The 15,217-nt window shown below is 39.5% G+C and overlaps 1 protein-coding gene across 3 annotated transcripts in view; it reads right to left on the bottom strand.

Annotated features, from left to right (window-relative positions):
* Positions 1-15,217, bottom strand: part of frmd3 (FERM domain containing 3) — a 92,467-nt gene that overhangs the window by 33,046 nt on the left and 44,204 nt on the right. For all 3 annotated transcript variants that reach the window (XR_010897492.1, XM_067413070.1, XM_067413071.1), the window contains exons 5-9: positions 6,919-7,016; positions 6,451-6,574; positions 4,622-4,709; positions 4,304-4,392; positions 1,305-1,368 (exon numbers count right to left, since the gene is read on the bottom strand). Coding sequence is in view for 2 of the 3 variants with exons in the window: in XM_067413070.1 (XP_067269171.1) it covers positions 1,305-1,368; positions 4,304-4,392; positions 4,622-4,709; positions 6,451-6,574; positions 6,919-7,016 (463 nt within the window). In the remaining variant the exon portion in view is untranslated. The remainder of the gene's footprint in view (positions 1-1,304; positions 1,369-4,303; positions 4,393-4,621; positions 4,710-6,450; positions 6,575-6,918; positions 7,017-15,217) is intronic.

Genomic DNA, 15,217 nt, shown 5'->3' with positions numbered 1-15,217 from the left:
CTTGATTTAAAAAAAAAAAGTCATATGTCTATAGACATATGGCTTTGAAATGATTTTTGATTTGCTAACATTAAAGTAACTATTCTAAGAGATTTATTCTGAATTGCGGACAGTGTCCTTGCTTAAATTTCATTAAATATTTATTCCATTATTCCATATTTCACATAATTTATTTAAAATATTTATATAATATCTACTAAACATATCTGAGAATATGAGTAAGAGTAAAAAATACATTTAGGAAAAAATAATTAGTTGTATCAATGTAAATTCTAATTAAGAATTAATAATTTAGAAAATCCAGTGAAATACTTGATAATTAGGATGTTTATCATAATTGTGCAGTCCTGATAGACAGCGTTGCTTATGAAATTCTTATGAATACCTTATGTTGGGCACTACAACTAAAGTCTGATTAAAATCAGGGAAGATATGTGGGTGAGGAACTGCAAGGCTGTATAATAATAATAATAATAATAATTAATAATTTAATCAATGGCCATGATGTATATGTTTACTCACCAGCAATGGAAAAGTGCACACAGAGAAAAGAAGACAGAAGCACATGTAAAACTAGATTTCAAGCGTGACACACAAAGAGAATGACAGGAACAGCTGAATAAAGGCCCGTTCACACCAAGGACGATAATAATAACTATATTAGCGGCTGGTAATATTCTGTTTATTATCAGTGTGTGCTGCAGTTACATTGTCAGGCGCTTTAAATGCTCGAACATTAGCTTTTTATTATTTATCAGTTGGGGGGAAAAAATTGCGCTGAAAGCGATTCCAACGATGTTGTTCTTTTGTGTCATTATTGGTATAGATGTGGTGTGGACTTTATCATATAATTAGAATGTTTTTTCAAATTTTACTTATAGTTATCATTATAATTATTGTCCTTGTTGTAAATGGGCCTTAAATCTGTTCTAATCAGATATCTGCGTGAAACTGTTGAGATGAAAGAGATGTTTAAAAGGGTTTATTCCGTATAAATTATTAAATAGCTGAAAATATATATATATATTTTTAATATAGTAAAATGAAGATTAAGGACATGGGAATGTTAATTAATATATAAAAGACAATGCAAGTGAGTTTACCAAAGGTCGTAAATGAATGTAAGATAACATAAGATTGTGTTTATAACATCCTCATGATGTAATGTACAGCATAATGAAGGCTAGAATGGTTTTACGTCAAAGTAATTTGCTGTTGCATGGTGAATAAATGTATTATGAACCATGTGACTTCAATGAACGAGAGCTTTAAAAAGAAACAGCTTACAAAATAATATAGCATACCTCTCTTTGCACGCCAATCACATAGAATGTTTTCCCTTCAAACTTAAATTTGCTGACATCTGCCCTGCAAGAGTGAGACATTACAAAAGAAATGTTACAAGTGGGACGTTCGAAGCAAAAACTTCATGTCAACAGCCAGACATAAGAGAGACATAGATGATAAGAGAGAGAAAACTCTTCAAACGTCTAGCCTTGAGTGCATTCGCCTGCTTGTTGACTGTGGGCTGGTGTTAACAACTCTACAAAACCTCATGTCATAGATCATGGGCACTGACAGACCACTCATTGATCAGCTGATGTATACTCCATCAGATCGACTGGCCTTACGTAATGTCTGTGAGTCAGAGCGCACAGGCTTTAAACTGTCTGTCGGGATAAAGTTTTGTTTACAAGCTCACAGGCTGATTTTGAGGATGAACAGCTCCTAGTCACGGCTCAGTTTGCAAGGTTCATAGCACCAAATCTTTTGAAAGATATTCAAGCGTTTAGTTTGAGACACTCAGTACAAAAGTATCCTTAGGCACAATATACATTCCACTTTATTCTCAGAATTGTGTCTGATTTTAGAGTTAAGGCCTGTTCACACCAACAATGACAACAACTACAACAATAACTATATTTAATTATGTAGGAATAAAGCATCTTTATAATAAACAGACCGTTATCAAGAACATTGGTGTGGACGGTAGTATAGTTTTTGTTGTTTTTACAAGCCTTCCTCTAAAACTAAAGTCTAAAATAAAGACAATTATCAATTAAACTAAAGACAAGATTGTCTTAACTCTTGTCTACTGAAAGCGTGTCCTTGTAGCCTCACAAGGCAGACCCACATCAAGATGTTTGGTCTGGAAACTCCCCATTGACAGGGCTCAATCCGAGGGGCGGGATAAACGGTTGTCTTTCAAACTCCCTCTGCACGGCGTGCACACAATAGGATAGCGCTATAACCAACCAGAGCAACGAAGGCGAAGCAGAGCTAGTTGACAGATTAATCTTTTGCCGTATCCGGTCGGCAAAACTCAGAACACATCTTCACTTCTTAAGAATGACTTCAGTGCTGTTCTCTGTTCTTTTCTTAGAGAAAAGTTTAACTCCAAGTCTTCCAGAGTTGAGGCCAAAGCTGATTTGAAAGACCGCCGTTCGCCAGCTTCTGTGTTTACTAGATGCACACAAGCGCATCTCGGCTGTCATTATGTTAAGCCACGCCCACCGACTCTATACACGATGTGATTGGCCCGACCAGAGTTTGGCTTTAACAGCTCAGAAGTGTATTGAGAGTTGCTAGAAGACCTTCGCGGCAGATTAGATTTGCTGCCGTTAGGGTGTGTCTAGATTTCTAGGCTAGCCAGGGTGGAGATGGGCGGAGTCAGATGATGACCCAGAGCAGAGCCAGGATAAAGGTCCATGGCAGATCTGATAGAGGGAGAAGCCAAGATGGTGCCAGGAACCTGACCGACTGAGATTAAGTTATGATAAAAGGGGTATACCCAGGAGTAACCGAGGACATGCAGACCCAAGGCAACACTGAAGCCAGATTGATACCAAAAAGTAGCCAGAGGGGCGAGGGAACCCGGTAGAGCCTGAGGGATGACAGGTCATGGTGGAGCCAAGGGAACATTGAGCCAAGCTGGAGCTGATAAGTCAGATGGTACAGGTTAAGTTCGGGGCTCAGGAGCTTGAGGTAAATCTGAGGGATCAACGGACCAAAGTGGAGCTGATGACTGGGAAGCCCAAGGTGGATCCAAGCAGCTGGGCTGAGCCACAGAAATAAGAGCAGAGGGGCTGAAAGGAGACAGTGTAGGCAAGGCCTAGGAACTGGATGGTTTAGGCAGAGGAGGGGGAAGAGGGAGGCTGGGCAGAGCCAATGGTGATGAAGCAGACTTGGAGCTGGTCTGATTTAATGACAATGAAGATGAATTGAGACTGGGCTGAAGAGACAAAGATGACTTGAAAATGGGCTGAAACTGCAGTGATGAAGATTTGGGAATAGACCATTCTTGGGAATGGGCCACCGGAGGCTGGAAACCTTGAAATTTTTATTTTCCAGCACAACAAATATTAATTCCTTAGGAACCAACCTCATTGAATGCCTCTCAGCGACGGGAGTGTGAGAGGGCTCCAATCCATCTTCTGAAACTCCACTAATATTTCCTCAATGATGGATGCAGCAACTGTTCAGACTCTGCAATGTGCTTGGGCTCCAGGATGAACATGGCCTCTGGCAAAAGCTCTGGCTCTATCTTTGTAGTGGCTGAAGGCTGGCTGGGCTCTGGGTCTGGAGTGGGGCTGTTGATGTCTTCATGAGCGAGGCAGACAGTGAATAGCGAATTAGTCGCATCTGACCAGCACCCAATCCACATATTCTGCAAAACTCCCTTAGTCTGGATAGTGAGTCAGACAGGTCAGATATAAGAAATCCCTTGTGTGGTCCTTGAGGGAGTGATCGTCTAGTTAAAGGAGAAGCAGGCGTACTGCAGGAATATCGATTTATTTTTTCCCATGTAAATCCTTTAGGAGGTTTGGTGTTCTGTCATGGTTACGTAGAGTCGTATAAAGATTATGCGTGGTGAAGAAAGCACAAATAAAGACACTTATAATAAACACCAGGAGAACGAGAAACACACTACACTTAAACATTGAAGTTATTTAAATTTGGATAGATTCTGATCGGCTGTCAATTATTTTATCATTAATCAGCTGGGAAAAAAAATGTTTTGAAACGATTCCAACGATATTGTTCCTCTGTTTTGTTAACGTGGACACCTCTATTCTCAAAGAATTAGAACAATTACTAAAACTTTGTGATAGTAATCATCCTTGGTGTGAAAGGGCCATAAGTGGGTGTTTCTTTCTAGAAAAATCTAAGACGGCTTACGTCTTAGCACCTTACACTAACACAAATCTAAAGCACCTTACACTAAACTACACTGAGTAGGAGGAGGTGGAATTGTAGAGTGAATCAAAGAGTGAAGCTAAAGATAAGATGGTTTTAAATTTACCATTTTAAAAGATGTATCCGCTTATTTCCCTGGAAAACTACAAACCCTCTTGCAGTGAATCCCAGGAAAGCTGTGGATCCTGTGAAATCCTGAAACAAATTAAATCAAAGATCAGATGTATGATGTTTTAGCTACAGCCAAAAGTAGTTTTGCGTTCCAATGAACATCTTTAAAAAAAAAAAATTGTAAACGTGCTAGATGGATGTCTTTGCAATATATATGTATATATTGTATTTTATATGTTCTAGATATGTACTTGATATATACTAGATGCGGTTTATAGAAGATACTTTGTACGTTTCTGAGGCGAGTCAGTACCTTGCAGGGGTGTGGGTCTACTCCATATGTGTCCAGTGTGTGGGCCCTCTGAAGAAGGTTTAACTCAGCTAGTGCAGGACACTGTCCCCTATAGAAACAATGCAATTTCACAATTTAAGATTCCCAGACAAGGCTCCCCCCAGATTCCCAGACAAGGCTTAAGCTAGTCCCAGACTAAAATGCATGTTTTGTCTAAACTTGCACTGAAACTTGGCCTTGGGGTCCTTACTCGCTCGACTCTTAGTGAGGTATGCCGGTTTAGATAGTGGTCATTGTAACGTATTATTATTAGTATTATTATTTGCTAGTATTATTGGTATCATTATTTTTTCTCTCTCTTTCACCCTCTCCATATGGTTCTCTTTTCCTTTCCTTCAATTTAAAAGAAGGGGGGAAGTCAAGTCTTGCGTAAGTTCAGCACTGTGTACCCCGCAAAGTCTGAGGCATCATCACATCTAACCTCCACCCCAGGTCGACGGTGGGATGTGTAGGGATAGTTTTAGGACTGTGAGGTAAAGAATACATGCAAAAGAAGGGTGAGAGAGAGGGAGGGGATGGAGAGAGGGAATAAAAAAACAAAAAACAAACAAAAAAAAACCCCTCTAAGCAACAGCGGGTATGCCTGACAGGGATTTGGTGAGTGGGATCCCTAGCTTGGACTATCTCTAGCGGAGGCGTGCTATTCTGCCCCTGAGGAGGTGCGCTGATATACATGCAAGTACAATCCTAAGTACAAGTTGTTTCTTTTCACTACCTTTTGTGTTTGTTTGTCAGTTTTTTGTTTTTGTTTCCCATTATTTAGCAGTTGTCTATTGTGTTTTTTCTTCTAGTTTTTCCCCCACACTGTATGTATTATTTATAATTTACTGTATGTATTTCATGAACAATAAAAAAATTAAATAATAATAAACTTGCACTGACATATCTTATAATATGTCAGTGCCATTTTTTTTTGTCTCAAGATGCACATCAGTAATATTTTTATCTAAAGCACATTTATAAAACCCACTTAAATGTCCCAATTGAACTAAGGCCTAAGCCTGGATTAAGCCATGTCTGTGAAACCAGGCCAAAATTACACACACACACACACACACACACACACACACACACACACACACACACACACACACACACACACACACACACACACACACACACACACACACACACACACACACACCACACACACACACACACACACACACACACCACACACACACACACACACACACACACACACACACACACACACACACACACACACACACACACACACACACACTAAAATAGGAATGTGGAACTTATTTTAACCACATTCACTACTACAGTTCAAATCAAATAAAAAATACATCAAACATGCATTCATTTGGCCAAAAGTGACGGTAAAGACTTTCACATTGTAAAAAATTAAAATAAAATAAATACAAGTATCATAGTTTTCACAAAAGCATTAAGCAGCACAAATTAATTAAAATTATTGATAATATTTAGAAATGTTTCTTGAGCCGCGAATCATGATATTAGAATGATTTCTAAAGTATCATGATGCGACACTAAAGACTAGAGTAATGATGCTGAAAATTCAGCTTTGATATTACAGGAATAAATTATATTTTAAAATGCAATAATATTTCACAATATGATCTGATTCTGTTCTGATTTATACTTTTGATAAAGTATTTTGATTCATAAAGATGAAAAAAATAGTCAGCCTACTCTTTAAACTTTTGAACAGTAAGCTAACGGCTAACAAATAAAGGTAGTACTCTAGTGTTAAATTTGACCTTAAATGAAACTTAAATTTGTGGGATGGGGGGTTCTCACACCTCAGCTCATTCTGGTGGATGTCCATGATCTTGCGTTCTAGTTTGAGGGACTGTTTGGGGAATAGCCTGAAGTTGCTGATGTAGTCAGCAGGATGTTCCTCAGGATCATAGTCCCCAAGTTCAGCTAGAACAAGACAAACAGCCCTTAAAACTCATCAAATGGCCACATGAAAAAGCTCCTGTGTATCTACAACAAGAGACTCTCATCTGTTCCTCAATGCGGTTCATATCCGTAAGAAACTCTTTTTGCTGTTCACTTTGAGAAAAGAAATATGGAATGAGGTTTGAAATATTAAGTTAAAAAGCTTTCCAGAAGAAACTTTCTCAGGAACACCTTGCTACTGGTGCTATAATTCAAATAATACTCAAACATTGGTTAGATAATAAAATGTAATGAAAAGTGTGTCTGGTTGTAAAAAGAAGAGACGTGGTGAGAAGGTTGTATGAAGGAGAGGTTGTGCACTATACCCTGCACTATACAGGCTCCAAGATACGCAGCATCAAGGAAAGGGCATAAAAGCCTCCCGTGGTACACGTCTCTCTTCAGCTGTAAGTACAGAAGGTACCTGGCACAGAGAAACAACAAGAGGGGAGATATTTCAAAATAGTGTTAGTGTTATTTCTACCTGAAACATCCAACATGGATTATATCTCTTTTATGAATGCATTACTACAACCCTTGTGAAAAAGACTTTTCTTCACTTTAGCAAACTTTCTAAAAGAGCACTAATTTACTTACTTTTAAATCATGCAGTAATGATGCTCAAAATTCAGCTTTGCATCACAGGAATAAATTACATTTTAAAATATATTCAAATATAAAACATTTATTTAAATAATATTACAGCTTTTTTGTGTTTTAATAACATACATCCAGCCTTGGTGAGCAGAAGAGACTTCTTTAAAAACATTTAAAAAATCATACTGCTCTCAAACTTTTGACTGGTAGTGTACATCCAGTATTCACTCTTGAAATTGTAATGATTGATAATTATTTGTAACAAGGTATGTTGATATGTGAAGGAGGCGGGAACTGGCAAATGTTCAACAAACATAAATCCAAAATAAACAAACTGAAAGTAACGCAGGCAGCCCCTAACGGACGGCTGCCACGCACGCACACATAATAAAACATAAAACGTCTCGGTTACGTATGGTAACCCTCGTTTCCTGAAGGAGGGAACGGAGACGTACGTCGGACCGACGAATTGGGATCACTTCTGGGAGCAGCTTCGAGATATAGAAAATCAGCTTCGAGATCTAGAAAACGGGCCAATGAACATTGGCGTGCGTGCTTTGCATATCGCGCCCCGCTGTGCGGGTATAAAGCTTAAGCGATCGCCACACACTGTTGTTTTTCACTGAGGAGCCGAACTAGTGGCTCAGCCTGCAGTGATGGTACAGCAACTGTGGCGACGGGACGTACATCTCCGTTCCCTCCTTCAGGGAACGAGGGTTACCATACGTAACCGAGACGTAACCGAGACGTAACCGAGACGTACCCTTTCAGTCGGTCACTACGGTGTATGTCGGACTGACAAATTGGGATCCCTATGGAAAACGCCACAGTTACTACCACTTCCAGTGCCCTGGCGGAGTCCCTCGGACCCTGTCTGTACGGGCGGGGAAATTCCTGCAGGGAGAGTCACACTGCCGTCCCACAAGACCCATTCCGCGTGCCCAGGGGGGCGCTGCGGAAGCCACACTACCCCGAAGGGGGATGCCATGTGGAAATTACACGTATGGACTGGCTGTGGGCAGTACAACATAAGGAAGTCCCAGGGGTGGCCCCGGCCCTCTTGGGCGGGGGACAGTCACCGCACTGAGACGGCAAAGTAGCCGAGGGAAAGACACAGGCTCACCGTAGGGAGCCGTACTGTGGAGAATACACATATGGGACCGCCGTGGGGGTCACAACATATGGAACCCAGCCTAACACAACTCTAACTCCACCAATGCATACGAGTGTTAGACCTGGCGTCAGACGCTCCGCAACGTCTGACTGCCGTGGGTTGCGGAGGACTTGACAGAGTTTGCCATTCCAGGGAACTCGACTGGAGCATATAAGCGCACTCATCCGTTCCATGAGGAAGGGAGTGGCGCAGCAAGCCGACACTAGAACGGGCACTCCAGTGCTACCGACTATGGGAAGTGAGTACACGGGAAGATAGTGGCTCTACACATAGGCTATAGAATCTAGCGAAAGTGTTGGGTGTCGCCCAGTCCGCAGCCCTACAAATATCTGTCAGCGAGGCGCCACGAGCCAGTGCCCAGGACGAGGATACACCCCTGATGGAGAGGGCTCTAATGCCGAGCAGGCAGGGCATGTCTTGGGATTCATATGCCAAGACGATGGCATCCACTATCCAGTGGGCCATCCTCTGCTTGGAGACAGCCTTTCCCTTCTGCTGGCCTCCGTAACAGACGAAGAGCTGCTCTGAGGTCCTAAAACTTTGCGTTCTGTCCACATAAGTCCGAAGGGCTCGGATGGGACAGAGAAAAGCCAGGGCTAGGTCTGCCTTCTCCGAAGGCAGCACTTGCAGGCTCACCACCTGGTCCCGGAAGGGAGTGGTGGGAACCTTGGGCACGTATCCAGGCCGGGGTCTCAGGATTACGTGAGTTGTTTGGCCTGAATTCCAGGCATGATTCATCGACCGAAAATGCCTGCAGGTCCCCTACCCTCTTGATAGAGGCCAATGCAGTCAGGAGTACTGTCTTTAGAGACAGGATTTTTAACTCCACTGACTGCAAAGGCTCAAAGGGAGGTCACTGCAGTGCACTCAGCACCAGAGACAGGTCCCAAGAAGGTATAGAGGGGGGGTGAGGTGAATTTAATCTCCTCGCACCCCTCAGGAACATGTCGATCAGATCGTGCTTCCCCAAGGACTTACATTCTATTAGCTCGTGATTGGCAGCGATTGCAGCCACATACACCTTGAGGGTGGAGGGAGACAGCCTTCTCTCCAACCCATCTTGCAAAAAGGAAAGCACGGCCCTGACCAAACATCTTTGGGGGTCTTCTCGATGAGAAGAGCACCAATCGACGAACAGGTTCCACTTCAACGCATAGAGGTGCCTCGTAGAGGGCGCTCTAGCGGAAGTGATGGTGTCTACCACAGCCTGTGGTAGATCACCTGGAACCTCCACATCCTGTTCAGGGACCAAACATGGAGTCACTTAAAGAGCTACCCATGTGAGGGACATAGAGATCTGTCATATAGACCAAAAAGCACAAACAAAACAAATCAGCACCCCAAAATCTTACTGAAATGTGTAAATCAGCAGTTTACTGAACAGGATGCTATGTGTCAAAGTTTGACAGCTGTATAGAATGACCTTCTAGTATAACAATCGGCTGCTATTGAATAAAAGGAAAATGTTGATAGCCTTCCGTTCTGGCATCATCTCCTGGTTTTCAGAGCAGAAATGTCTACCTGACATATCTCACTGGCAAACTAGCCCTGCTTTAGTACACTAGGAACTGAGCACTCGACACTACTGTCTCCATTAAGAAATGTAACTTTTGTAAGGCCTAAAATAAGTGTAGAGACATGAGGTAAGTCTGAACTGACAAATATATTTAAGATGAAATGCTGACATGTACTTATAAGTTATAACATAAATATAAAATAATCCCTATGAGAATCTCTTCTTAATTTTTAATAAAGTATCAAAAAAGTGCATTTGGTTGTGTTCTAGGTATGTACAATAGGAGCTTGATATTATTATTTTAAATTATGTTCAAACTTGAAAATGCGCAATGGCTCTACATTATTTATAATTTTCTTCCAAGTTGATGCATAAAGAGAAGACAAGTGCAAATGGAATTTACAACCTATTTCACTTCCCTTTGGAAAAAGAGGTGCACTTTAGCAGACATAGAAAGAGTACTTGTTATGGAAATTGTCACATGACTGACTGTGACCCCAGACTTTTATAATGAAGGGACTGAACATGGTATGTGCATACACCGAACTGTTTCCACCATTACACATGCACACAAACTAAATGCCGGCTAAATATACAATCTTATGTTGTGTGTTTTTAAGCTGATGTTGGTGTTGTAATATCCCTTATTCGTCCCGAGTTATCACTTTCCTTGTTTTGTTTTTTTAATGCTGAAATTTGTTGAAATGTTTAATGTTCAGTGATGCATGCTATTATAATATCATTACACACACACACAAAAAAAGAACAACATACTTTACAACATAAGAGTTTATTTAATTTCATTCAGTATCAGTTTAACTTCAAAACATTTCAAACTGCAACACATACCTTCGGGTGCACCTTTCACTTGTCAAACCAGTACACATGGAAAGTAGCCATTTTTAAGCTAGCGTTTGCTCATCAAAGGTTACTTCATCTAGTTCTGACCTCATGGGGGAGGGAGAGAACCTGGGATGTAAGTGTTTTCTTATATGTTTTGTCTTTATTGTTTTGAGCTCTGTACATGTTAGTAGATGTAAATAATATATGTTGTAGAGTTGAAATGTTGTGCAGGTTTTTTTGTTTATGTCTTGTCATCTGTTTGTAACCTATAGGTTTTCCCCTAAAATGGTATGCTCCAGAAATAGGAGGAGCCAAAGCCTATAAAAGAGACAGCCATTTTAGGGAAACTGAGGATAGTGTGGAGAGATTGAAACACGGGTGTATTTTTGGGCCTATACATTGGCATAGCCAACTTACATTCGTATATTGCAAGTTTATTTTCTTTTGTAATATATTTTTAGATTATTTTTCCTGTATTTTTCACTATTGGTACTGTAATATTTTTTCTCCTTTCACCTTGGTGAATAAAACTACTGGACCGTGCACTTTTGTCCCCAGTCACCTATTTTACACCTTGGTCTGCTGGTACATCCTAACAGAAGTAATACACATTAAAATAATTTACAGTATTTAAATGCAAACTGAATACAAAGCTTTTGGATACTTCATTACAACTGAATTGCAATTAAATTGAATTGTATTATAATTTAGACTTTTATTCAATCTAATTAGTAGTGCTTTTTGACCCACTTAAATAGGACCAAAGTACATCTTCATATGTAATTCAATAATTACTTCTATATAAAAAAAAATATATATAAAAAAAAATTATAGTTAAAGTGTGAATGTGCTGACTAGCATTCATGGCAAACTGTAAAATATTCCAATTTAGTATATTTAAAATATGTTAACTTTAAATTATATATTGAATAACAAACTAGATTTAAAATTAGAATCAAATATTTTACATGTAGTATGTGTCAACACATCCAAATAAGTGTTTTCTTCTTTAAAGCATGAAGAAAGATTATTAAAACAATGATAAAAAAAAGTAAATAAAACTTTTAATTTGACATTACAAGTGACATTTTTTAATCAAAATTGCATTACATTAAAACATACTTTTAAGGAAATTTGAAATTCTACTGTGCATTTAATACAATTAAGTATAATTTCCAAATGAAACATGATATTCAAGGGAAAAAATATTAGGCCGATAGAGAGACTTGATATTAGAAGTCATTTCAGACATGGAGCAAGTTATTTCATATTTGATAAAAGATTATAAAAACGTATTTTTTTACTGGAATTACGTGCACTGACAGTCTATTTTGATTTATTGGTGATTTCTTACGTTTGTAAGTCGGAACTGCAATGCATATGCCAAACATTTGTATCTGCTTTTGTGTACTTGCATGTTTCCGTTTTCTCCATTCTCGCTCTTTGTAACCCACTGCACTCAAATCCATTATTTATATTAAATATTAGAGAGAGAGAGAGAGAGAGAGAGAGAGAGAGAGAGAGAGAGAGAGAGAGAGAGAGAGAGAGAGAGAGAGAGAGAGAGAGTAGTTGAAATAAAATATAGTTGTTCTCTGTCTCACAGCTTTAACAGGAAAAACTCTGGTACGGAGCAGAAAATAGCATGACTGGGCACATTAATGCATCTTTTGTCCATCTCAAACTCTTGCTTTTTCTTTCACAGGATGTAACCATTTAAACTCTGACAACCTGGGCTCCCCAATACACTCTCACACACATACGCCTCGCACACTCTCTAAAGCTTCTGTCTGGCCACAGGAGAACGTTCTCGTTTTCCAGCGCACAGATAAAGCGTGGAAGATCAAGAAAGACATACATTTATCTTGACAGTTCAGATGGTCTACATTCACCGAGCACCATGTTGTGAGAGCAGCACTAATGATTTAGTCACACTAACAATCTGTGAGTGTGTGTTTGCAGATGTCTGAGCATGTACGTATGTGTGTGTGTGCGTGTGTGTGTTTCAGAGAATTAGCGAGATGGAATCAAAGCTTGTGTTTGGAATGTCGCTCTCGGATGAGAGGAATAAGACACACATTGACACCGACAGTCTATTCAGAATATTTTTGCTTCCTTTTGAGGAAAAAAATCCTATTAACATAAAATTGAGGAGCAAATATGCTTCATATTCATTTATGGAAAAATAAGGATGTCCAAAATGATGAAAAGAAAAATCTTTTAAAAATCTAGTTAAAAGACAGAAAAGTTCTTGCCTAATTAAAAAGTTATTCTCTGTTCTTTGTAATTATGTTGATATGATAATTAAGTATGCACAATAATATGAACTTAAACTAACCGTATTATTGTGAAATTAACAGATGTTTTAATTATAATTTTTTCACATTATCTGTCCTCTTTGTTTTATATTTCCTGTTTTATGGTTACATAAATGGCTTTTTGCAGTGTGGTTTCAGGCATAACATTATGACTGGTGAAGTGAATAACACTGATTATCTCTTCATCACAGCACCTGTTAGTGGATGGGATGTATAAGACAGCAATTGAAATTTTGTCCTCAAAGTTGATGTGTTAGAAGCAGGAAAAATGGGAAAAACTTAAGGATTTGAGCGAGTTTGACAAAAGCCAAATTGTGATGGCTTAGACGACTGGGTCAGAGCATCTCCAAAACTGACGCTCTTGTGGGATGTTCCCAGTACCGGTCTAACAGTCGTTGATACACATGGGGAACGAAATGGGACAGTATACAGTATACTCCCAAAGATGGAATAATTTGAATGGAGTCAATAATTACATATGAATAAGTACATTTTTGAGTATATAATTTAAAATGTAAAAAATGTATTGTCCTTTCCATGTGGTCAGTATATAAATTATTAATTGATTGAATTTATAGAAAAGGTACTATATTGTATACCGACTGAAAGGGAACCATGATACTTTTATTCATTTTATTATTATTTTTTACAATGTGAAAGTCTTTACCGTCACTTTTGGCCAAATGAATGCATGTCTGATGTATTTTTTATTTTATTTGAACTGTAGTAGTGAATGTGTTTAAAATAAGTTCCATATATAAGATACAATTAGTATATATATTAGGGCTGGGACTTTAAAGGGGGGGTGAAATGCTGTTTCATGCATACTGATCTTTTTACACTGTTAAAGACTTGGAATCCCATACTAAACATAGACAAAGTTTCAAAAGTTAAGGTGGACGTTTGATGGGAGTATTTCTTTGTCAAAAATACTATTTCCGGTTAGTCATAAGTTTCGGCAAGTTTTTTTCGATCATGGGTCCACTTGACGTTAATAGGTCGGAATTTCCTTGTATGGGCCGTATGGGCAATTCTACCGGAAGAGCGTGAGAGAGAGAGGGAGAATGCGAAAGCAACAGGCTACGCCCATCAAAGTGGGGCTCGTAGGCTGCGCTGCACAGGTGATGTGACTTCAAGAAATTAACAATGTCACCCAAAAAGTGCGTTTTTGGTTGCCAGACCAAGACAGTCCTGTACAGATTGCCAAAAAAACCTGCGTTAAGGCAACAGTGGATGGAATTTGCTTTTCCGGATCAGCAACTGAGTTGCGCAAAGGTTTATGTCTGTTCACTGCATTTCGGTGCCGACTGTTTCATAAACAAGGCCCAGTTCGACGCCGGATTTTCCGATCGCCTAATGCTGAAGGATGGAGCAGTCCCAACGATAAAGGTCCCAACGTTAGAACCACAGGCGGTGAGTGAGACTGCTTCAAATGTCTGTGTTTTTGCCTATGCTCATCAAGTAGCCCAAACATGATCACGTATAGTTAATTGATCAATGGAGCATGCGATGTGTAGTGCGTGTACATTTGTTTAGCTGGCCACTATATGTGTAACTTTATGTTTGTGTATTGTAAAAGCACTCCAAACAACAATACACAAAGAGTGGGGAAATATGTTGAACTAAATAAGCACGCTTCTTCATTCAAATGCGCTACTATTCCGTGTCTTTCTATGTAAACACTAGCCTGCCGTGCAAAACCAGTCCGCTTACTACAATTGTCTACACAAACCACGCGTAAACACACACACACACACACACGTGCACAACTGCACTTCCCACATGTACACCTTCAAAGAGAAAAAATACGACGATATAATTCAAGTATAAATATGTAAATAACACAAGTTGTACCACATAGAGACGTCCTGCTCTAGTCGTTTTTGCTGCTGCTCCTGTTCAACTTCAGCCTCTGGGTCTGATTCCGGATCATAGATGTATGGCTGTATCTGATTAAAAGCCATTTTTTTATTTTGAATAAAGTTTTTTCCCGCTGTTAGGGATGACACAGCTTTACTCAACACAATAACAGCGGCGCGCACACTTCATTATTTAGCTCCGCCCACACGATACGCCCCCACCCGCTCGGCTTTTTTCGGAAAGACTCGGAACAGCGCATCTTTCTTATATAATTATAAAAAAAATAAAAACTTTTCGGAGATATGCAGGATGCAATGCTA

Source organism: Pseudorasbora parva, chromosome 13, assembly GCF_024679245.1.
Source record: "Pseudorasbora parva isolate DD20220531a chromosome 13, ASM2467924v1, whole genome shotgun sequence".
In the NCBI taxonomy this organism is placed as follows: domain Eukaryota; kingdom Metazoa; phylum Chordata; class Actinopteri; order Cypriniformes; family Gobionidae; genus Pseudorasbora; species Pseudorasbora parva.
Note: the sequence above shows the minus strand (reverse complement) of the source record. Positions and strands in the feature narration are given on the sequence as shown.